Consider the following 26,483-nt stretch of genomic DNA (forward strand, 5'->3'; position numbering starts at 1 on the left):
TCTTCCCTTTCATAGATTTATAAAATATCTTGGGGTTATCCCTAATCCTGTCCACAAGTCTTTTGTCAACCTCCTTTCTGCTCTTCTAATTGCTTTAAGTTCCCTTCTATACTTCCTATATTCTCCCTTTCGACTTGCTAAAAGCTTTTCTCTTCTTCCACATCCAGCCCTAAATTGGCCTAGACATCCAATGTTCCATGAACTTATTGCCTCTATCTCCCCCTCTTCCCAGCTTCTTTTAGAATGTCCACTGTAGACTTACCCGCACATAGTGTTGCTCCCAATTAAAGTAGGATCTGGCAAAAGTTATTAAAATAAAATCTGTCTGCCCCCAATCCAAAGTCATCTTTTGTGAGCAAACTTTCTCCTTGCCCAAACTGCGTTGTGCTTGCCATCACTAAAATGTCACCCCCATTACGACATTGAACACTTAGTCATACAGCACAGATATAGACACTTCAGTCTAACCAGTTGATACCAAACATAATCCCAAACTAAACTAGTTTCACCTGGCTGCTCCTAGTCCATATCTCTGCAAGCCTTTCCTATTCATATCCAGTTTCATTCCCTGGAACCATATCTGTGCCATTCCGTGTTGGGCCATCGACGTTATGATAAAAAAAAATTTGCTTTGCTGGATACGTTTCAATAAATCCACTCCTCAACCTTTAGCACTCTGACTACCCCAATTTATATTTGGAAAATTGAAATCCCCTCACATAATCCCCTCATAATCCCTCATTCCCAGAGTATTACTCATACACACCTATGAACCGCCTAGAGTCACAGATATGTACAGCACGGAAACAAACCCTTTGGTCCAACTCGTCCATGCTGACCAGAAATCCCAAATTAATCTAGTCTCTTTTGCCAGCACTTGGCCTATATTCCTCTAAACCCTTCCTATTCATGTACCCATCCAAATGCCCTTTAAATATTGTAACTGAACATTCCTGAAGAAGGGCTCATACCCGAAACGTCGATTCTCCTGCTCCTTGGATGCTGCCTGACCTGCTGTGCTTTTCCAGCAACACATTTTCAGCAAATGTTGTAACTGTACCAGCTTCCACCACTTCCTCTGAAATGAGCTGTTGACTTTCCCTATCAGTCCTTGCCTATCCAAATGTATGTAAATTCTGTCCCTCAAGATTCCCTTCAACAACTTGTCCACCACCGACATCAGGTCATGACATAATTCCCTGGCTTTTCCTTACCACCTTTCTCAAATAGTGGCATCATGTTAACCAACCTCTAGTCTTCCAGCACTTCACCTGTGACTGTTGATGATCCAAATATCTCAGCAAGGGGTCCAGCAATCTCTTCCCAAGCTTCCCACAGAGAGTAGGGTATACCTAATCAGATCCTGGGGTGTTATCCAACTTTATGCATCTTAAGACGTCCAGCACCACCTCCTCTGTAACATGGACATTTTCAAGTTGTCACCATCTGTTTCCCACATTCTGTATCATTCATATTTGCAGCCGACTCTTGGGGAGCCTATAATATTTTCCCAGTGATATGACAGCCTCCTTAACATTCCTAGGTTTCTCCACAAAACCTTGTTTGAAGACCTTTCCAAGATATCATCTCTCCTTATTACAGCAATGGACTCCTTAATTAATAGTGCTACTCCTCCACCCTTTTTACACCTTCCTCTGACACACTTAAAGATCCAATACCCCAAAATATTGAACTGTCAGTCCTATCCTGCCCTACTCTTAACCAGACCAAACTTAGGATTTCTGTGATGGTAACAATATCCACTCCTATGTGCCAATTCACACATTTAACACAGTCTTACCTATTACACTCCTAGCAATAAAGGACAGACCACCCAGCTTTCCTTACTCTCTTGACACTCACTATAGCTGAACTCACTCTGACTTGCTTTCTTTGCTGTAGTATGATGTGCCTCAATTTCAGCAATATTCTGCATCCACTCCCCCTGCCAGAGCAGTTCAAACTCCTTCTAACATCATGAGCAAACCTACCTACAAAGATGTTGACCTCAGTGTGGTTCAGATGCAGAATGTCCCTTTGGTACATGTCCCATCTTCCATAAAAATAGTGGGAATGATCCAGGAATCTCAAACCCTCTCCCTTGCACCAGATCTCAAGCCATGAATTCATCTGTTTTATTTTCTTATTTTTATATTCACTGGCATATTGCACCAGAGTAATTCAGATATTAATACTACTGAAATCCTGCTTTTTAATCCTGCCTCGCTGCCTGAATTCTTGACCGAAGACCTAATTTCTCACTTTTCCCATTGGTCCCAATACGTATCACAACCTCGAGCTCCTCACTCTCCCCTTTCAGGAAGCCCAGCAACTGTTCAGTGACATCCCTGACCCTGGCACGAGGGAGGCAACACACCATCCTGGAGTCATATCACATATCCCAGAAAGAAGATGACTGTCTAATAACCCCAGGAATTTTTTAAAAATGCTATGCATGACTCAAACCAGTACAGAGATTTCTCCAATTTCCTGTTCTACTCAATCTCCCTAAAGCCACATTTCCTGTACTATTGACTTGACAGAGTGTAGTACTATTATCTTAACTCAAGTTTAGCTCTTTTATTTATGGTCAAATCAAAGCTCGAATGAAACCAGGAGCCGAGGGGTCTCTGTCTCAGGACCCAACCTGAGCAGGTTACTTAGTCTCAGTTCTGCACTTCAACTGTCATTCCACTATCCTGATCAGCTGCTATCAAGTCACCACTTAGTTTCCTGTTTTCCAGGAATCCAAGTCTGTTCGATCGTTTGTGATAAAGTTAGAGCATAACTCTTGTGAATTTTGTTTCTACCTTTTCCAAAGTAAAGCTCAGGAGGCACACAAAGGAGGATCTTATAACTCACCTGGTTTTGTTTAAGTACAGAGACTTGTTTCTGAAGAGAAATGTTTTCATCTTCAAGCTCAGAGTAATCTTGCAAAAGCCTTGCTTCACGGAATTTATATTCTTTAATATCATCACGTAGGCGATTTCTCTGGAGTTCAACAACTTGACTGCTCTAAGGAACAAAAAAGAATCAAAATTTATTTCATCAAAATCCAGACAAACTAAGTTTGCATTGTTTTTAAAACATTATCACCAAGTTAATTCGGTTTTATGGTAGCAAATTTAAGGTGTAATGAATGAATGTTTCCACTTATGGTTAAAACCTAAAAATATTAATTGCTGAATCACCACCTTGAACTGGGAACAAATCAATTTGAAGATAAAAGTTCATTGTTCATACAACACCCAATGAAAATTACCCTGGTTTTTGCTTAGACAATGCAGTTCTTCCTGGCTCCACGGCAATTAACTTTAACTTTAGTAAATATTATATACTGCAAAATGGCATGTTTGTTTTAGTGATTCGTTACTTATGAAGGCACTCAAAAACTCAATAATTATATAACTGTATCATTTCCATGTTCAGAAAATAGATTAACTCAAAAAATGTATAAACCATAAATATGGCTAGCTGAGTTCCAGTGGTGCTATTTCAGAGCTGAGATTAGAAGTTAGATAGGGTGTGGTGGAGAAACCAGTGCAAATGACTCCCTCGTAAAAGTTATTGCAAGCAATAATGTATTAATAGTCTCATGGTAAGCAGACACTAGATTCCAAAAAGCAGACAAAAAGAAAATGCCTGTCCTTTCAAGGTACACATTTAATACATTTACAAAAGATCTTTGAGCACATAGCCAATTCATACAAAAATATCAAAGCTCAAAAAATACTTCAATGCTATTTCTCAGAAGATGTAAATATACACTGGATTCCTGACAAGAACTCAAAACACTTTCTGGTTTTATTTCTTTAATGGGTAAAAACAATGATTGCAGATGCTGGAAACCAGATTCTGGAGTAGAGTGGTGCTGGAAAAGCACAGCAGAGTTCAGGCAGCATCCAAGGAGTAGGGAAATCAATGTTTCGGGCAAAAGCCCTCATCAGGTATACCATCTTTTATGGTTTAGTCAGCAAAGACCAATTACAGGTTGATGTACTTGTGAAGAGTATATTTCTATGTCTGTTCAGAAGGGTAGTAGTTTGGTCTAATATAGTTGCTTTTATCTTTTTAAAGATAAAGCAGTAAAACGTGAAAATTAATCTCAATAATCATTTCAAATGGGAAAACTAGAGTGAGCTGGTTGTTTAAATATGGAGTATACCATAAATGGCAGATTGGGCTTTTTGCGTGTTTGGAAAATTGATATCAGAAGATACAGCCATTATAAGGAGCAAGGAGTCACTAGAAGTGAGACATTTTGTAATTGGATTCTGGATGTTGATTAATCCTTCACAAGTAGAAATGAGGAGTGTTTTGTTTTTAATCTCTTGTGGAATGTGGGTATCACTTGATGGCCATCATTTATTGCCTGTCCCTAGTTGACCTCGAGAAGGCAGTATTGAGTTGCTTTCTTGAACTGCTGCAGTCCACCTGCTGTGAAATGACCCAAAATGCCATTAGGGAGAGAATTCCACGATTTTGACTCAGTGGCATTGAAGGACATGGTAAGCAGCTTAGAGGAGACTGGCAGATGGTGGTATGTATCTGCTGCCTTTTTCCTTCTAGAAGGGGGGAATGTGGACTTGGAAAATGTTGCCTAAGGATCCTTGATGAATTACTGCAAAGCATCTTATAGATAGTACACACTGCTTCTTCTGAGCAATGGGTAGTGGTAGGAGGAGTGGATGCTTGTGATGTGAGACAATCATGTAGCTGTTTTGTCCTGGATGGTGTCAAGCCTCTTGACTGCTATTGGAGCTGTACAGATCCAGGCAAGTGAGAAGTATTCCATCACACTCCTGACTTGTGCCTTATAGGTGGTGGGCAGGCTTTGAGCAGTCAGGTGGTGAATTACTCACTGCATACTACTGCCTTTGACCTTCTCTTGTAGCCACATTCTTTATATGGCAAGTCCAGTTAAGTTTCTGATCAACAGTAACCCTCAGGATGTGATAGTGGTCATTCAGTGCTGGTGACGTCATTGACAGTGAAGGGGCTTAGATTGTCTCGAATAAGAGATGGCCATTGCCTGACATTTGGTTGGTGAGAATGTTACTCGCCATGTACCAGGCCAAATCTGGATATTGTCTTAAGTCTTGTTGTATCTGCACACAAACTGCTTCAGTATGAAAAATTAGGAATGGTGAAGAACATTTTGAAAAAAACAAAGCTGATGATTGCACAAACAGTTGGACTTTTGTCTCCACAAGGACCATGCGGTGGTCACTCTTCCCAATATGGTCATGGATTAATGCATATGTAGCATGAAAGCTGAACAGGATGAGGTCAAGTAAGTTTTCCCTCACCACGCACATAAGTACATTTTTCAGCCTTGCCATCTTCAATGTTTCCTCAAGGTATTGTTCAACGTGGAATAGTAGTGATTCATGAGCTAAGGAATGATGGCATGTGGTAATCAGCAAGAGGTTGCTTTACCCATGTTTGACCTAACGCCATGAATACTTCATAGAATTCCGTGTCAATGTTGAGAACTTCCACATAGGGCAGGTCAGGCAAAGATGGCAGGTTTCCTTTATGGAAAAATATTAGTGAACGAGATGGGTTTTTCTGAAAATCAGCAGTGGTTTCATAGTTATCCTTAGATATTTAATTCCAGATTATTTTTAAACCAATTCAAATTCCACCATCTGCCATGGCAGAATTTAAACCCAGGTCCCCAGAACAATACCCAAGTTTCTGAATAAAGTCTAGTTACGATTCCACTAGACCATTGCTCCCCCTTGAACAAGGGGGAGGCAAACAATTTGCATGACAACACGTGGTGGGACAATCAAAACTTATTTGCTAATCATTAATACAGACTTCCAACATGCCATGTATATTCAATGATGTTAAAAGATGGTTGAGCAAGCACTTAAACAAGGCATAATTCTTTTCTGTTTTGGCATTAGGCATCAATTCTTCCAGGAATTAAAAATCACTAGTATCATAAAATCATCATGGAGTTATTCTTTCTACTTCTGGATCAGTTCCTAAAGAAGCTGATATGCATTAAATTGCTACCTTTTTAAAAAATAGGTTCTCTAATGGCAAACTAAACCACATCTTACTAAATAATAGGTTACACAATTAGTTTGTAGTACGTTACTTCCAGATTGCTGAGAAGTGAAACATACTACTGAAGCTTTTTGTCTTGTATTCATCTGGACAAGCACAATGTGTTTGAAGATGTGGGTGTACTGAATCTTAGAGAGTTAGAAGCAACAGAACTAGCTGACAGAACCAAGTGTTGTGAAAAAAAGATATAATGTAACCATTTGGTCCAGTAGTCAGGGTAGCTGGTTGCCTGGAGACAAACGGATTTGAATTAGGCCAGTTGAAGTTATAACCCGCACCCCCCAAAAAAAACAAACCCCAATCCAATTTGAATGAGTATATTGACAATCTTAAAAGCCAATGACACTCTATGCTTTGGCAAGTAGAAGACCAGGGAAAATTTATCAGTTGAGGGGAGAACTGCCAAGCAAAGTGTTCTCAAAAAGTACTTTTATCAATCAGTAACCTGTGAAGCAGAATCCCCAAGACAATGGCAGGAATACAAAGAAGGTCCAAAAGCTGCCTGGTTTGAGACAAGACGTTTTGTTTTGTAAACCTTAATCAGGTGGTTTATTGGACCAGTCTTGTAGAGGAGAAAGTAAAAGATAGGTTGGAGAAAGGAGCTGTAGCTAGTTAATTATTTATTATTAGTTATTCTTTGTTATACTTTAAGAAATAAATTTATTAATTTTTACTTTAAATAGCTTTCGGCCTCAAATTTTCACAGATTACTGCACGAGATAAATTGTTTTGGTGTTGCTGGCTTAAATTAAGCAGGAGGGTTTAAACCCTGTGTCGTAACAAATGCCAAGTTTCAAAAGACCACAATTATTCATATAACAGGAGGAAAAGTGTCAACTGGTTGGCAATTCAATGGTGATCAGTTAAAAATTAAACTGTTATTATCTACGGTATTGTCGAGAGAAATGAATAGGGAACTACAAACTCATTGCTAATTCAAAAGAAGGTGCAATGTCTGAACACGTACCTTTTGCTCAGAAAAATTCCCTGCATATGGACCTTTCTTTCCAACAAGCATAAATGAGTACAAGACTGATTTGTTCAGCAACTGCTGCCCATCCAATCACTTTAAAAATATGTTTAACTTTGTAAGTACAAGGACACTATGAGCAATATGTACTTTGCCTAGTATGAACAACTAGAGGAACAACCAACTTGATTCAGCCAACCAGTTGATCAAAAACCTCCAGTATTTCGGTGGTTGTGGGTGGGGGGGTTCAAACACACTTGATCATGTGGAGATTTGATCAGCTTTTGCAACAGTTTTTCAATTGGTGGGTCCGATTAACAAAGCACACCAAAGCTGAAGAATCAAATAGTTGACTGTGAATTTGATTTGCATTTTTGTTTATTTAATTTATTTCATGTTTAGATCTGTACCAATCATAACCCTATCCTTGAAGAGCCACAAGCAACTGAAATACAACATATAAAATGGTATAAAATCTGACAAAGTTTAAAAAACTGACAACTTTTAATGTTTCATTACTGCAATTGTAGTAATAAGTTAGAACAAAACCAATCCAATGGGATTGGCCTCCTTCTCTGCTGTCATTCTTTAATTCTATAAAAACACAAAAGCCAATATAATGTCCTTAGTTATCTTCATCAAATCTGTCCCCAATCAAAATAAAGGGAATACATCACAGCACTTTGCTGAACTCCAAGAAATCAAAATTTAAATTCCAGCCTCCTTGAACGCTGTACAAATCTGATATGATTAACTAAAGACTTGTTTACCTGAAAGAGAATTTTAAAAAAGGGCATATTTAGATATGGCTCCTCTTTCTCTGTAAATGAAGTGTCAAAAGCAGCATAAAACAAATTGTGAATATAGTTTTCTGCAGTGTAGATTTTTTTAAAATTCCCATTCACACCAAAGATGATCCATACATGGACGTCCTATCACAACTGTTCTAATATCTTCTGGGCATATAAGTCGTCAGCTGGTTGTATTCAGCCACCATTGCAAGGAGTTTTTTTCCCAACAGGAGAAACAAACAAAGCAGTTTTGCCAAAAGAAGCATGTTCGATGCAGCAAATTTGTCAGATGGACAAGACTCACAGATAGGTAATAAACTTCTGCAGTCACAGCTGTAACAAATTACACTGGCCTAAAGCGAGGCCCCAGACACAATTTTCACTTATGAATCCAAGAAATTGAAAGCTCTTCAGGAATTTTTCATTAAAATACTGGGTTATAAACAATTTGAGAGGTTACAATCTAATTATGCACACACTTCTGCAATTGCTTGGAAATACTCATCATGTGATCCATTTTCACTCACTGTCTCAATTGGATGGTGGGAATAGCAGTCTATTATCCATAATAAAAGTAGTTTCTCCACAGCTGATATGCCATTTTGAAATAACTATTTCAAATTTGGCACAACAAATTCAAGAAATCACACTCTGAGCACTTGAAGAAGGGTATTGTTCCCAAGACAGAAATTGTGAAAGTGACACAGGAAAGTTGGTCGACTGGTTAATCAATAATTACTCTATGGTAAACATAACATACTAAAAGTTAATTTATTTAAATATGTAATTACATGGCTTATAAATCAAGAGATTTTGTCAAATGAAAAGAAACAAGTGATTTTGGTTTCTCTCTCATTCTTAAGTGGTAAAGTTTATTAGATTCAAAACTTTAAGCTAGCACCCAAGTGATTATAATTCATTTCTCTTTGCACAATCAGATTGATTGATTGGTTAACTGAAGCACAATGAAGATCGCAAAGAAAACAAAGTCTTTCAATTGTAGATTGAGCGTGCCCCTGCACACCTCCGTGATTCAAGGCAAACACATCTGCAATAAACATATAGCTTGAGCAGTGTTGGCTTAGACTTTATCAGCTGGAGACCAAACTACAGACACTATGCCACCACATCAGGGAGTGAAAACATATGGTCCCACTATTCCAGGAGACTATCACACCAGTTAGAATTGGGTCTTCTTTTTTGGTCACTGGTCAGGGAGAGGAAGGTGTGACAGAGTAGGAAAAGGAGCACGTGACTGTGTGTGAGGTAGGATAACTGACCCAGAGGGCTGAAGTGCAACACCCTCAACTCTTAACAATTACAAAGGCTAAGGTGCTTTTAGCATGTTTGGACGAGAGTGAGGATTTCAAAGTTCACAAACTAACCATGGCACAATGGTAGAGAAAGCTATTCAAGTTGGAGGATTGAGAAAGAATGTATTGCTCACAGGGGGACAGAATAGTAAGGTGAATTGACTCAATTCTCTGCAACAGAGAGCAGGACATTTAGGAAGGATAGGGAACTAGAAAAATCAGATTTGCAAAGGTACCTTAGATGAGGATTTCACAGAATGCTTGAGATTAAAAAAAAAGGCCTGGAGCCAAATTTCTTCAGAAGTCTTAAAACAGATACGATTTTTGTTCCTTTATTGGAATGCAAGTAAAAGATTCACTGTCATGGTTAACAGGAGCCATTAAATATAAAGAAAAAGTATATAACTATGCAACAGAGCATAGGAGAAAGTGAGGACTGCAGATGGAGGAGAGTGTGGCCCTGGAAAAGTGCAGCCGGGCAGGCAGCATCAGAGGAGCAGGAGGATCAACATTTCGTGCAGGGCTTATGCACGAAATGTCGATTCTCCTGCTTCTTGAACATTGAGCATAGGTCAGAAGATTTGACAGAATATAAAAAATTCAAAGATTAACTAACCAAACTGAATAAGGAAGAGAATAAAAAAGAAAGTTAACTTCAAATACAAGTATAAGCATATCTATAGATATTTAGAAAAGTCAACGTAACTTCGGGCAGCATGGTGGCTCAGTGGTTAACACTGCTGCATCACAGTGCCAGGGACCCCTGGGTTTGATTCCACCCTTGGGCGACTATGTGGAGTTTGCACATTCACCCCAGTCTGCAGGGATTTCCTCCAGGTTCCTCCCACAATCCAAAGGTGTCCAGGTTAGGTGGATTGGCCATGCTAAATTGCCACTTGTGTCAGGGATGTGCAGGCTAGATGGATTAGCATGGGAAATGCAGTGTAAGAGGGATAGGGTGGGACACTATTTGGACTCGATGAGATAAATGGCCTTCCTCCACACTGTAGGGATTGGTATGTCTATTCTATGTCATTCTATCTAAGATAACATTAGTAAGGCCACATTTGTAGTAGTGTGTACATTTTTGGTCTCCCTGCAAGACGAAGCATATTAACAAACTAGATTTATAAGGATGTTACCAAGACTTAAAGGTTTAAATTATAAGGTGATGTTGGATTGGTAAGGACATTTTATCTCCTCCTGGAGTTTAGGAGGCTGAGTGGGTGACCTTATACAAGTTTATAAAAGCATAAGTAGTATAGGTAAGGTGAATTACCAATGTCTTTTCCCAGTTAGGAAATCTAAAACTAGAGGGCATGGGTTTGAAGTGCAAGGGGCACGATTTATAAGGTGTCGAAGGGGCAGCTTTTTCACATAGAGGATGGTGTGTATGTGGAACAAGCTGCCAGAGGAGTAGAGGCAAGTACAATAACAACATTTAAAAGACAATTGGGCAGGTACATGGATAGGAAAAGTTTAGATAGATATGGACCAAATGCAGCTAGGTGAGTTTAGGAAACCTGGTCAACATGAAAGAGTTGGGCCAAAGAGTCTATTTCCATACTGTATAATTCACATAAATGCGAGGTGCTGCATTTTTGGAAAGCAAATCTCAACAGGATTTATACATTTAATGGTAAGGTCCTAGGGAGTGTTGCTGAACAAAGAGACCTTGCAGTGCAGGTTCATAGCTCCTTGAAAGTGGAGTCGCAGGTAGATAGGATAGTGAAGGAGGCGTTTGGTATGCTTTCCTTTATTGGTCAGGGTATTGAGTACAGGAGTTGGGAGGTCATGTTGCGGCTGTACAGGACATTGATTAGGCCACTTTTGGAATATTGCCTGCAATTCTGGTCTCTGTTCTATCGGAAAGATAGGCCATCGAACATCGAACAATACAGCGCAGAACAGGCTCTTGGGCCCTCAATGTTGCGCCGACCTGTATTCTCAGCTCGTCCCCCTGCATTATCCCAAAATCATCCATGTGCTCATCTAAGGACTGTTTAAATCTCCCTAATGTGGCTGAGTTGACTACATTAGCAGGTAGGCCGTTTCACGCCCTTAGCACTTTCTGCATGAAGAACCTGCCTCTGACATCTGTCTTAAATCTATCACCCCTCAATTTGTAGTTATGCCCTCTCATACACACTGATGTTATCATCCTAGGAAAAAGACTTTCACTATCTACCCTATCTAATCCTCTGATCATCTTGTATATCTTTATCAAATCCCCTCTTCGCCTGCTTCTTGTCTTCCTGAAATATGGGGACCAAAACTGTACACAATATGTTGTGAAACATGAAAGGGCTCAGAAAAGATTTACAACGATGTTGCCAGGTTGGAGGATATGAGCTATAGGGAGAGGCTGAACAGGCTGGGGCTGTTTTCCCTGGAGTGTTGGAGGCTGAGGGGTAAACTTATAGAGGTTTACAAAATTATGAGGGGGATGTTTAGGGCAAATAGGCAAAGTCTTTTCCCTGGGGTGGGGGAGTCAAGAACTAGAGGGCATAGGTTTAGTGTGGGTGGGGGGGGGGGGGGGGGCGGCGAAGATATAAAAGAGACCTAATGGGCAACTTTTTCACACAGAGGGTGGTATGTGCATGGAATGAGCTGCCAGAGGAAGTGGTGGAGGCTGGTACAATTGCACCATTCAAGAGGCAAGTGGATGGGTGTATGAATAGGAAGTCTGTTGAAGGATATGGGCCGGGTGCTGGCAGGTGGGACTAGACTCGGTTGGGATATCTGGTCCAACCCATCCATGCTGACCAAAGGGTCACTACTGTGCCAACCTTCCAATACACATATTAGTGTATCCTGGGAGTTCTGACCCTGATAGTGCAATGAGTATTATGGCTGTGCTGGAGAGTAGATTTGTTAGCAATTACACACATACACATCCAAAATGTTTATGGATAAATGGGATTATGCCAGAGGTAAGTGACTTGTTTAGATGATTGTATCAGAATTTAGACTGGCGGAGATTTAGATTCATATCATAATTTTTGGCCTTGTCAGAGTATATAGTTGAATTGTGAGGCGATATCCTTTGAAATTCACAGATCTGAAACATTAGCTGTTTCGCTCTCCACAGATGTTCCAAAATTGAGTATTTATAGCATTTCCTGTTTTCATTTCAGACTTCGACTGTCTGCAGTTTTAGTTGATGTCATCCTCGATCTGAACCTCATGGTTAACTGATATGTTTCAAATGTTCTTTTTGACAGCACGTTTTCAAGAACCTGGTTATTGATTTCAATTTTTTTAACATTTAAAAAAATCATTTAACAAGTTGATAGAATAACTAACTTACATAATAGGTTTCTTTTAAACCATTCAAATCATTACTATTTACAATCATCTATATGTATTTAGAAGGAAACAGACTTATAAGCAATAGACAGCATGTTTTGTGTGGTGGAGGTCATGCCTTACTAACTTGAGGAGGTGACAAAAGATGATTAATGATGAGAAAGCAGCTAATATTGTCTGCACGGACTTCAGTAAAGTCTCTGACAAGGTCCCTAACGGCAGACTGGTACAAAAAGTGAAGTCACGTGGTATTGCTGTGAGCTGGCAAGATGGATATAGAACTGGCTTATTCATAGGACAAAGGGTAGGGACTAGATTCCCTACAGTGTGGAAACAGGCCCTTCGGCCCAACAATTCCACACCGACCCTCCAAAGAGTAACCCACCCAGAACTATTCCCCTCTGACTAATGCACCTAACATTACGGCTAATTTAGAATGGCCAATTCACCTAATCTGCACATCTTTGGACTGTGGGAGGAAACCGAGCACTGGAGGAAACCCACGCAGACACGTGGAGAATGTGCAAACTCCACACAGTCACCTGACGCTGGAATCGAACCTGGGACCCTGGTGCTGTGAGGCAGCAGTGCTAACCACTGAGCCACAGTGGTGGAAGGATGCTTTTCGGAATGGAGGGTCATGACTAGTGGTGTCACATAGGGATCAGTGCTGGGACCTCTGCTATTAATGGTGTACATAAATGATTTGAAGGAAAACAGCTAGTCTAATTAGTAAATCTGCACACGATACAAAGATTGGTGGAGTTGCAGATAGTGAGGAAGATTGTCAGAAGATATAGCAGAATATAGAACAGTTGGAGGCATGGGCAGAAAAAATGGCAGATGGAGTTTAATCCAGACAAATGTGAGGTGATGCATTTTGGAAGATCAAGTACAGTTCAAAATTATACAGCGAATGGCAGAACCCTTAGTAGTACTGATATGCTAAGGGTTCTGGATGTGCAGGTCAACAGATCACTGAAGGTGGCAGGACAGGTAGATAAGATAGTGAAAAAGGCCTGTGGTAAGCATGTCTTCATTAGGAAGAGACATTAAGTGTAAGGATAGACAAGTCATGCTGTGGCATTATAGAAATTTAGTTTGGCCACACTTGGAATATTGCATGCAGTTCGGGTCACCTCACTACCAGAAGGCTGCGAATGCTTTGGAGTGGGTACAGAAAAAAGTTTACCAGGATATTGCCTGGTATAGGGGATTTTAGCTGTGAAGGAAAGTTGGATTTGTTTTCACTGAAATACAGGAAATTGAGGGATGACCTGATAGAAATTTATAAAATTGTGAACGGATAGAGTGGAAAGTATTAGGCTTTTTCCTGGGGCAAGGGTCAAGGGATCAATTACTATGGGACACAGTTTCAAGGTGCGGTGAAGCCAATTTAAAAAATGTGCAAGGCAAGCTTTTCACACAGAGGGTGGTGAGTGGCTAGAATCACTAGCAGAGGTGATGGTGCAAGCAGACAAATAGCAGTATTCAAGAAACATCTGGACAAATACATAAAAATGAAGGAAATAGAGGGGTACGGATCCTGTAAGGAAAGACAGTTTTAGTACGGAAGGGCAAAATGTGTTGGCACAGGCTTGGAGGGCTGAAGGGCCTGTTCCTGTGCTGTACTGTTCTTCTTTCTTTATCATAACCACCTGTTGCAGGTTTTTTTTAAAAACACTAAAATGATCATAGACAAATTGAAACAAGAATTCAATTTATAAACTTTAACAGGGTCAGTCACAAGCAAGTTGTTTTCCCAAATTTTAGATAAATCAGCTTTGGTACATCGCAATTGTTTTCAGTCAAAATGTAATTAGATAATAGTTGCTTCAAGATAAATTCTGTCAAATATATGCCAGTCAGGCTAAGAAAGCTCAAAGTCAATCACAGCAGTCTTTCCAGCATAGATGAAGTGGCTAATTGAGGATTGTGTAAGAAAATAGGAAAGTGGTCAAGAGGTTTGGTAATCGAGGATACCAGGGAAAAGAAAAAGCTGCATCTCCATCAAGTCAAAGTAATTAAAATGAACAAATATCCTGCAAATCAAATTAAGCAGGAGAAATTATATAGTTTAATTCTTCATCATTTATCAATGAACAAAGAGATCTAACATGACCGAACACCAGTTACATGGAACATTTGGTTTGCGGAGCTATTTCAAGGTGTCATTTTCGTTTTGCAACAGTTGGAACAGAAAAACAACTGTGCACACTTCATCACAAGAAATATACTGAGCGATGTACCAAAGCTGATTTATCTAAAATTTGGGAAAACAACTTGCTTGTGACTGACCCTGTTAAAGTTTAAGGTTATAAATTGAATTCCTGTTTCACACCCTCTCTGTGTGAAAAGCTTGCCTTGCACATTTTTAAAATTGGCTTCACCGCACCTTGAAACTGTGTCCTATAGTAATTGATCCCTTTTTTGGCAGCCATTCACCTTTGTAAAACACTAGGTGTGCCACTTTTGCCTAGTACATCTCAGCACTTTGCTAAGGCACCTTCATTTCCCAACTTGCTTTAGAGTCAATTTCCATCTAACAACCTCTCAAAGCTGGAACTTAAGCTGTGTTTCGTCAAGAAGCCTCATTCCTTTTTGCACAGTGTGGAGTTTTAGCATAAATAATCAATTTAATGATTGTGGAGATAAGTTGCATCTTTAAGTAAGAGAGAGCTCAAAAGGACAGATTTGTGGGAGAATTAGAGAGCTAATGGCACAGCCTCGAGTGGACATCAATAACTCACAAGCAGCTAGAACAATTGGAGTAGTGCCAAGTTCATGGGGGACTGTAAAACTGGAGGAAGTGAAGAAAGGAGGCAGGAATGGATGGATAAGCATGTGAGTTTCAAGCTGAGCAGCTGACACTATATCCGTCCCATCACAAGGATAATCTGCTTTGACCTTGTAATACCATCTCATCCATCCTATGATGTTTTCACCTCGCTGTCTGAGCCTAACAGATTTTTCTGAAACCCATCATTCAACCAAATTTTTCCTTACTCATCCTATTGTCTCTTTTTTAACACAGTATCAACTTTTGTCTGAATATGCTTCCATTAAATTCCTTACAATGTTTTTCTACATTAAAAGCCCCACACAAGTACATTAATGTTCTTACGACAAAATACACCTCATGTTAACATTAGATTATTCAAATCTACCAAATGGAAGACTAACTGACTAAAGAAGAAAAACAAGAACAAGCATGGAAGAAAACTGCAGCAAAAAAAGATGCATGGAGGTGGTGCAAAATAGACAACTACTAAAAGGTGACCCAAAAGGTGAAATGTATTGACTGGACTCCTGACCCATACAATTCTTTGGTTCAATTAAAATGGCAGCAATCACAATTCAGAGAAAAGGTGATTAAATGAAACAGGGCAAGGTGAAGGCATACTGCTATTGTCAGTGTGGACTAAAAATCCAAAAGATTTAGGTCATATTCAAGGGACCCAGTTTCAAATCCCACCGCAGATGGTGTAATTTTAATTCAATTTAAAATAAAATTTTAAAAATCAGTAATTTAAAGTCCAATGATGACTTGAAGCCATTGTTAATTTGTTATTAAAAACCCATCTGGTTCACTAGAATTCAAAATGCATAAAAATTAAGTCAAGAAATTCCACAGACATTAAAATACCAGACAAACACAGCACTAATGCTGTAAAGTTAAATACTATTCAAAATAACACTGATCAAGTGTCAAAATGGCAAACTGCCACCTTCTAAAGAAACCAACCTGTCCAAACACATCCCCACAATGTGCTGGTTTGATTATTGTTCCCTGGGACCAATTTGCATACGTCTTTTTAAATTAAATAGAATTGAAATTGACTGTACACATACTAACTTTTTATAAAAATGTAGATGGAAATGAGCTAAGTAGCTGAAAACCTTTAAACTTATGCCTAGTTGATTGCTCCAGACATTTTACACAACTACATATGCAAAATAGGAAACAACTAACAAGTACCATGAAAGACAAAAAATAAAATCCATATTGTGGCTGTCCTAAAATGTTAACCTCAGAATTGCAAGCATAATGAATATAGCAAGTGCATAAACAGAAAAAAAGACAGAAGATATTTCAGTAATTTATCTGCTTCATAAGTTTGATGGATGGTACAATAAGGATTTCAATATATCGCTGCAGCGGTTAAAGTCCCTCTAGGTATTTTACAAGCCAGCAATATAGTTTCAGGAATTAAGGTGCTACAGTCAAATCAACTTTAATAACTAAAATAATAAATAAAGTTCTAAGAAACAGTTTAAGTTGCAATACGTCCTCCAAGAGGTTTCCAATTTCTGTAAACTGACAGTCAAAATACCAGTCTCTGATCCTTGACCCATATTATTATATAGTTTTAAAATGTGAGATGCGAGATAATTAATGAGGGTAAATAAAAATTATTTCTAGATATTCTTAAACTAGGGAATCTTTTAGTCAATATCAGGACTCTGAACTATTTTTTATGTACTGGCCTCATCAATATAGTTCAGGAAGCTGTCACATGCTCCATGAGCAAAAGCATGCCACTCGCCATAATGGGAGGCATAAGATGTCGTGATTCACTCAGTACGTTAAGCTAAACGTTGGCAATTAATTTAAGAAGGATCCTACACTTTGGCTTGGAAGAGAAGCCAGAAGGCACATTACTATCACAAAGAGAGTCTCAAAAATGTTCTGGCCATGTTTGAAATGGCCTATAAAAGGGTCACGATTACCAGACTGGAAAAGTTGTTCTGGTCGATCCTGCCTGTCCTGAAAAATCGTGATAATGAATGTGTATTCCAAGATTTGTGTGTATTAAGATTTTGAAGTATATTCTCCACCTCATTGAAAATCCATGAAATCTTTAATAGTTCATTCAAAAAAGGTCATTCTGGCCCTGCTTTTTACTTTTAGCAAAATTTGTGCACTGTTGGAATATTGCGTGCAATTCTGATCTCCTTCCTAATGGAAAGATGTTGTGAAAATTGAAAGGGCTCCGAAAAGATTTACAAGGATGTTGCCAGGGTTGAAGGATCTGAGCTACAGGGAGAGGCTGAACAGGCTGGGGCTGTTTGCCCTGGAGCGTCGGAAGCTGAGGGGTGACCTTATAGAGATTTACAAAATTATGAGGGGCATGGATAGGGTAAATAGGCAAAGTCTTTTCCCTGGGGTTGGGGAGTCCGGAACTAGAAAGGCATAGGTTTAGGGTGAGAGGGGAAGATATAAAAGAGACCTAATGGGCAATTTTTTCACGCAAAGGGTAGTACATGTATGGAATGAGCTGCCAGAGGATGTGGTGGAGGCTGGTACAATTACAACATTTAAGAGGCATTTGGATGGATATATGAATAGGAAGGGTTTGGAGGGATATGGGCCGGGTGCTGACAGGTGGGACTAGATTGGGTTGGGATATCTGGTCGGCATGGACGGGTTGGACCGAAGGGTCTGTTTCTATGCTGTACATCTCTATGACTCTAAATTGGTCTCTATCTTGTTTAAAATTAAGAACAAAAGCTCCTTTCTCTTTTACCCTTCTCCCCTTAGGACTCTTATTCTGAAAGCAGTAGCTCGTCTAGCAACCTTTGTTGCTTAATCCAAACCTAAACAGCACATATGGGTAATTCAACCATTCTGTAACTGATTTGATCCTTATACTTGCAGAAGTGATTTAAGGATCATAACCTGGAAAAAAAAATTACTTGATTTTCTTCCTCTCCAAAGTCCAGGAATTTTGTAAGGCTAACTATTTGTGCTTTCAGAGATATCTCTAATGAAATCAACTAACAGCAAAGGAAAAGACCACATCTGTTTTTTTTAAACGCCTGACACAGACCAACTTTGTTGTCATCACTGAAAGTTAGTGCATGTCAACAAAAGATTAAGAGAACTGATAAAATAAATTTTAAAAAACAGATAATGTGGCATAGATATATCCTTAAAAAATAAAACTTAAAAATACAATTTAATTATTTTTGTTACCTCTTTCAGCTGCTGTGTGATTGAAGAAAGATGATCATTTTCAGACTGGGCATTGGTGAGCACATTTTTCAACTGTTTTAGTTCTGTTTGCAGTTCTAGAATCTTCCCAACATAATAGGCCTCTTTAGAAGCAGACTCCTGAATCAAGGACTCCTCACGACTCTCTCCATCAGCTGCTACTTTCTTCTGGTTGCTATATGCCTGACCAAAAGCCTAAAAACAAACATAAACCACAAGGCTTAGGGGAACAGAACTGCACACTGCATCAATCGCATAAACAAATAATAATATATAGTTTGAACACTGATCACGGATGCTTAGTTATATAAGTTGCACAGTACTAAAGTTCAAAGACATTTAGAAATTTTCAAAGTTATAAGCTACATTCCAACAGTGAATACTTTCAGCTTTTGTTAAGTCTATTACATGCTGGCAGAGTGATGTTTCAGAATTTCCTATTCTTATAGTTCATTTGTTTAACGTTCATTAGCTTAAACTGACTACATGACGACATATAAGCAGATCATATGCAATTACTGCTACCATGCTGACTTTCAGCACAACATTTCCTTTTGAAATGGTTTAATGAAAAATTCAAACCAGTGTTGCAAATCAAATGGAAAATACAATCAAACCACACCACAATAAAAACTTCAATCAAAACTATTTCCACAAAAGGCCCAAGAATTATCCTTAACAGAAATGTACTCAAAAGAAAAAGGGGTGAATAACAAGTTTTTAAAAAATAGGATGTGGGCATTGCTAGACAGGCAGGCATTTATTGCCCATGTAGCAGTTGAGAGCCAAACCCCAAATCATATGGATCCAGAGTCAAATGTCGACTCGAGCAGGTAAGGACAGCTGTTTTCTTCCTCAAAAGGACATCAGTTAACCAAATGGGTTTACCCTGATACTCCTGGCCATCATTAGAGTCTTAATTCCACCATGCACCATGGCAGGATTCAAACCTAGATACCCAGAACATTACCTGGGTCTCAGAATTAATAGTCTAGTGATAATACCACTAGACATTTGCTTTCCCACAGCCATTCAACCACAAATTTTACAACTTTTTCAGTATATGGGTGAAATTAACCAAGATCACATTTAATTCTCACTATTTGCCTTCAAGACCTTCTCTTGAATCACTATTATGGCAAAGATGATTGGGTGAAAATCCTGGAACTTCCAAACCTATGAGAATAGAATGGCAAATATAGACAAGAACTTGGAGGTGCTGTTCATTTACCAGTCTTGGAGTGTCCATTTAAAATAGCTTCAATATACTTTTTTTAAAAAAAAGTCTGAAGACATGTCACTGGACCCAAAATGTTAAATCTGCTTTCTCTCCACAGATACTAACAGATCTGTTGAGTTCTTCCAGGTATTTGTTTTTACTTCAAAAGTAGGTAATTTTACATCATTGTATCAAGAGAAAGATGTTGTAGAAATGGCCAGCATTTACAAAACCCAGCTGACCCCGTTCATGCCCGAAGTCAGTATCCACTCATTCCAGACAAACTATGTTCTTAACCGATATGTTTCTTGTAGTTTGATACAGAATTTTCCAAAAGTAAAAATCATTCTATATTAATTTAGGATGCTTTATACATCATTTCCAAATATCCATTAAATTCAGTCAATTTTAATGTTCTCTACCAAGTAAAGGGAATCCTTCTCAAAAAGAGAAGTTGTGGCTCTTACTGTAGGAAAGGTCTGTGATATGATGTGAAACAGGAACAAAGATGCCTTACAAAATCTATCCAAATCAGTTTTAAACTTAAATCAATGCAGAACTATTCTTTTTTTTTGCCTGTCCCTAGTTCAAAATTTGAAAACTCCTTTCCTTATGGCACCCCTGGTATGGGTTGCTGACCACATGGGTTGCAGTGTTTCAGGCAATGGCTCACATCACCTTCTCAAATGCAATTAGGGATGGGTAAGAAATGCTGGCCTACCCGGCAATGATCACAGTCCGTGAAAGATTTCTTTTTAAGAATCTTTTTAAGAACTGAACCCAAGCCATAAATATTTTAAATTGATATTAAGACAGTTTATGATGTTTATCCATGTGATTTTTGAGAAGATTTGTAGCTCAGGTTCAGGTTCAGGTTGTAAGTTTGCCAGCTGAGCTGATAGGTTTGTTCTCAGACATTTTGTCACCATGCTAGGTAACATCATCAGTGAGCCTCCGATGAAGTGCTGGTGTTCTGTCCCACTTTCTATTTATGTGCCTTAGTCTGTTAAAGTGGGTGATATCATTTCCAGTTCTTTTTCTCAAAGGTTGGAAAATGGAATCCATAACATTGCGTTTATTGATGGAGTTCTGGTTTGAATGCTAGGCCTCTAGGAATTCCCGTTTGTGTCTCTGTTTAGGATGGATGTGTCCTCCTTCGTCTGTATGCAAGGATACGAGTGATAGCTGGTCATGTGTTTTGGTGGCTAGTTGGTGTTAGTGTATCCTGGTGGCTAGCTTCCTGCCTGTCTATCCGATGTAGTGTTTGTTGCAGTCTTTGCAGGGTATTTTATAAATGACATTTGTTTTGCTGATTGCTGCTTCAGGGTCCTTCAGGTTCATCAGTAGCCGTTTGTGTCTTGTTTGGTTTGTGGGCTACCATGACACCAAGGGGTCACAGTAGACTTGTAGTCATCTCCAAGATGTCTTTGACGTATGGTAATGTGGCTAGAGTATCTGGGTGTGTTGTGTCGTCTTGTTTAAGAATTGGCGCACAGTGTCTAATCGGGTACCCGCTGTTCCTGAATACACTATAGGTATGTTTCTTCTGCTGCTTGTAGATCATGGGTGCTGTAGTGTGTTGTGGCACATTCAAACTATGAGCAGAAGAAAAATATCTATATAGCGTATTCAAGAACAATATCGACCCAATAAATACAGTCCACCAATTCTTAAACAACAAGACGACACAACATGACCAGAGACCTTAGCCACACTACCATACAAAGACATCTCAGAGAGGACTGCCAGACTAACTCAGACCCCTTGGTGTCACAAACCTAACAACACATGGAAACAGCTACTGATGCACCTAAAAGACCCTGTACCAGCAACCAGTAAGACGAAAGTCATTTATAAAATACCCTGCAAGGACTGCAACAAACACTACATTGGACAGACGGGCAGGAAACTAGCCACCAGACATGACCAGCTATCACTCATATCCACTTTGACTGGGACAACACATCCATCCTAGAACGGGCTAACAGAGACACACACAAGAATTCGTCGAGGCCTGGCATTCAAACTGGGAACTCCATCAACAAATACATCAATTTGTACCCCATTTCTATCCTCTTGAAACAAAAACCACCCGCTTTAACAGACCAAGACACAACAGAAAGCAAGACAGAACACCAGCACTTCACTGGAGGCTCACTGATGATGTTACCTAGCACGTGAACAAAAGTTCCGAGAACAAACCTACCAGCTCAGCGAGCAGACTTACAACCATGTTTATTCATATAATTGACCTGTATAGCTGCTAAGACATTACTTAATTGAAAAATTGCTATTTTAGGAACAGCTGGAAACAATAAGTGGAATTCCTGTTTTGGAACAGACTGAAATTAAATTCTCCTGCCTAATATGCACTTGTAGACCAGCCAGAAGTTATGCGCATGACATACACAGAACCAAATACACTCTACATTTAGGGAAGGAAGGAGGTCTGAAGGAAAATGTACTAAAATTACAAGATGAAATTCTGAATTTTACCAATACTGTCACCATAAATGTTTTGAACATACTACTACATAGCATGCAGTGTCCAAGTTGTACACTAAGAAAGGTGAAAAACAACATTGTCTTCCATCAGCAACACACAAGTTCCATGTGACACAGGGACTACTTTTATGCTAAAGAACAAAGTACAAAAAAAAATTCTTGCATCTGTTCTGATGAATGCAAGACAAAGAAAGTTGTCAAAGCTTTCTTTCCAATATGTTTGAATTTATAGAACCCATAAATGTGTTATTAATTTAATGATATTCATACAGATCCATTAACATTCCAAATCAACAGGATCACTGATTTTTTTTCACTTAATCTATTTTTCTAATCAACCTGTTTAGAAATATTACTACATACACCTGGGACAGGTGAGACTTGAACCCATGCCTCCGAGTCCAATGATAAGGGCACTACCAACATGCAATGTATTCTCTTTTGAATTGGAAATTAACTTAGAGGAACCTTTCAATATGGGGGGGTTATCATTGTCCGTAGCACTGTAAGGCGCGACAGTGTGTTAACACGGATACCATCATTACACGTTGAGACATCTCCCACCATATAAACGGTAGATTCTCATGTGACTCGGCCAACATGGTCTCTCATACGTTGCATGCAGGGATGCCCTGAAATCTTGATATATTGGCAAGACTGAACACACTGACAACGGATGAATGGACACCGTGCAATGATCACCAGACAGGACTGTTCTCTCCCAGTCGGGGAACATTTCAGCGGTCCAGGACATTCAGCCTCGGACCTCCAGGTGACCGTCTCCAAAGTGGATTTCAGGACAAGCAACAATGCAAAGTGACCAAGCAAAGGCTGATATCCAAGTTCGATACTCGTTGGGGGGGGGGGGCGGGGGAAAGGCCTCTGCCAGGACCTTGGGTTCATGTCACACTACAGGTGACTCCACTGCAATATACAGTCACTCACTCTTGCACATACATGTGCACACACACTCACTCGTGCAGATCTTCTCTCATGCGCGCACACACACACACACACACACACCCTTTTATGGGTTTATACCCCATCAAACTCGCAGATACTTGACCAAGCTTACACATGCACACACCCACTCTGTCTCTCCTGCATACGTGCACAAGTTAATGGGGAGAATCTGTATTTGCAGAATTACATTTTGTTTTGCTCAAAAACTGCATCTATCCATGTAAGAGTCTGTAAGCCCCACTTTTGGAATAGAATTGACTCAACATTGTGTGGAGGTAAAGTCTGTACCATTTAATGCATTGTCTTAGCTGAGATGACACCTAATGTCATTTACAAAATACCGTACAAGGACTGTAATAAACACTACATTGGACAAACAGGCAGAAAACTAGTCACCAGGATACGTGAACACCAGCAGCCACAAAAAGACATGACCCATTCTCACTAGTATCCTCACATACAGATGAGGAAGGACACCACTTCGGCTGGGATAACAGATCCACCCCAGCACAAGCCAAACAAAGACACGCACAAGAATTCCTAGAAGCATGGCACTCCAACTGGAACTCTACCAACAAACAGAGTTTGACCCCACCTACCATCCCCTGAGAAAAGGAACAGGAAATAACATCACCAACCCAAAGAAACCCAAACATAAAATAGAAAGCAGGAAATTTCAGCATTGCTTCACCTGAGGCCCACTGAAGATATTACCTAGTAGGGTAATGAAACATCTGGAAATGAACCTTCCAGCTCAGCGAGCAAATCTACGTCCTAAACCTATTGGACTATAAACTGGTGTGGTGTGGTTTTTACTCCAGTGCAGGCAGTATCCTGGTAAATCTCTTCTGCACCCTCTCTAAAGCTTCCACATCCTTCCTATAAATGAGACGACCAAAACTGAACACAATATTCCAACCGTGGTCCAGGACTTTATGAAGCTGCAGCATAACTTCTTGGCTCTTCAGCCCAATCCCCCTGTGAATGAAAGCCAACACCATACACCCTAACAACCCTATCATCTTGGGTTAAAAAGTGTCGTGCTGGAAAAGCACAGTAGGTCAGGCAGCATCCGAGGAGCAGGAGAGTCGACATTTCGGGCATAAGCCAGAAATGTTGACTCTCCTGCTCCTCGGATGCTGCCTGACCTGCTGTGCTTTTGCAGCACGACACCTTTTGACTCTGATCTCCAAAATCTGCATTCCCATTTTCTCCTATCATCTTGGGTGGCAACCTTGAAGGATCTACAGGCCGGAGCCCCACAAACCCTCTGTTCCTCCACACTGCCAAGGATCTTGCCTTTAACCGTGTAATCTGCATTCAAATTCAACCATCCAAAATTAATCACTTCACACTTTTCCAGGTTGAACTCCATCTGGCATTTCTTAGCCCAGCTCTGCATCCCATCAATCGCCCATTGCAACCTACACCAACCCTCCAAACTATCCGCAACTCCACCAACTTTCGTGTCACTGGCAAATATTCTAACCCACCCTCCCCCACTTTCTCATGCAAGTCATTTATAAAAGTCCCATGGAACCAGAGTTCCAAGAGCCATCCCTGTGGAATGCCACTGGTCAAAAAGCACCAGGCTAAATATTTTCCATCTACTACCATTCTGTCTCTTCTATGGGCCAGTCAATCCTGTACCCAGACAACCAAATATCCCTGTATCCCATGCCTATCATGGGGAACCTTATCAAATACCTTGCTAAAATCCATATACACCACATCCACTGCTCTACCTTCAATCATGCGTTTTGACACATCCTCAAAGAATTCAAGGTTTGAGAGGCATGACCTGCCCCTCACAAAGTTATGCTGACTATCTCTAATCAAGCCAGGGTTTTCCAAGTAATCAAAAATCCTCTCTCTCAGAATCCTCTCCAATAATTTGCCCACCAGCGACTTAAGACTGACTGGTCTGTAATTCCTAGGGTTTTCCTTATTGCCTTTCTTGAACAAGAACAACATTTGCCACTCTCCAATCATTTGGCACTACTCCAGCTGGACAGTGAGGATGCCAAAAGGTACAGCAATCTCTTCCCTTGCTTCCTGTAGTAATCTTGGGTATATCCTGTCTTGCCCAGGGGACTTATCTGTGCTCACATTTTTCAAAGTTTCCAGCACATCTACCTCCTGAACATCAATTTGTTTGAGCATATCAGCCTTCTGGACTCTGTCCTCACAAACGACAAGATTCTTTCACTAGTAAATACTGAAGCAAAATATTCATTAAGGACCTTCCCTATCTCCTCTGACTCCAGGCACAACTTCCCTCCGATATCCCTGATCAGCCCTACCCTCACTGATCAGAGATAGTCAGCATGGATTTGTGCTTAGGAAATCATGTCTCATGAACCTGATTGAGTTTGTTCAAAAGAGGAATGATGAGGGCAGAGTGGTGGACATAATCTATATGGACTTCAGTAAGGCATTCAACAAGTTTCCTCATTGTAGATAAGGTTAGATCTTGTGGAATACAGGGAGAACTAGCCATTTGGATACAGAACTGGCTCAAAGTTAGAAGACAGATGGTGGTGGAGGGTTCCTTTTCAGACTGGAAGCATGGTGTGCCACAAAGATTGGTGCTGGGTCCACTATTCGTCATTTATATAAATGATTTGAAGTGAGTATAAGAGGTATAGTTAGTAAGCTTGCAGAGGACACCAAAATTGGAGGTCTAGTGGACAGCAAGGAAGGTTACCTCTGATTATAATGGGATCTTGATCAGATGAGCCAATGGGCTGAGGAGTGGCAGATGGAGTTTAATTTATTTCAAAATGCAGCACCTCGCATTTATAAAGCAAATCTTAGCAGGACTTACACACTTAATGGTAAGGTCCTAGGGAGTGCTGCTGAGCAAACAGATGTTGGAGTGCAGGTTCATTGCTCCTTGAAAGTGGAGTCGCAGGTAGATAGGATAGTGAAGGCGGCGTTTGGTATGGTTTTGTTTATTGGTCACAGCATTGAGTATAGGGGTTGGGAGGTCGTGTTGCAGCCGTACAGGCTGCTTTTAGAATATTGCGTGCAATTATGGTCTCCTTCCTATCGGAAGGATGTTGTGAAACTTAAGTGTGCAGGATGTTGTCAGGGTAAGAAGTTTTGAGCTATAGGGAGAGGTTTAAAAGGCTGGGGCTGTTTTCTCTGAGGTGACAAAGGATAAGGGGTGACCTTAGAGGTTTTTAAAATCATAAGGGGCAGGGACAGGATAAACAGACAATGTCTTTTCCCTGGGGTGGAGGAGACAAGTACTAGAGGGCATAGGTTTAGAGTGAGAGGGGAAAAATTTAAAAGGGACCGAAGGGACAACTTTTTCACGCAGAGGTTGGTGCTT

The 26,483-nt window shown here is 40.0% G+C and overlaps 1 protein-coding gene across 2 annotated transcripts in view; it reads right to left on the reverse strand.

Annotated features, from left to right (window-relative positions):
- Positions 1 to 26,483, reverse strand: part of LOC132822333 (protein bicaudal D homolog 2-like) — an 89,278-nt gene that overhangs the window by 25,945 nt on the left and 36,850 nt on the right. For both annotated transcript variants that reach the window (XM_060835577.1, XM_060835576.1), the window contains exons 2-3: positions 18,442 to 18,654; positions 2,863 to 3,015 (exon numbers count right to left, since the gene is read on the reverse strand). In XM_060835577.1, the coding sequence (XP_060691560.1) occupies positions 2,863 to 3,015; positions 18,442 to 18,654 (366 nt within the window). The remainder of the gene's footprint in view (positions 1 to 2,862; positions 3,016 to 18,441; positions 18,655 to 26,483) is intronic.

The sequence above is a fragment of the Hemiscyllium ocellatum genome, chromosome 14, assembly GCF_020745735.1.
Source record: "Hemiscyllium ocellatum isolate sHemOce1 chromosome 14, sHemOce1.pat.X.cur, whole genome shotgun sequence".
NCBI classification, from domain to species: domain Eukaryota; kingdom Metazoa; phylum Chordata; class Chondrichthyes; order Orectolobiformes; family Hemiscylliidae; genus Hemiscyllium; species Hemiscyllium ocellatum.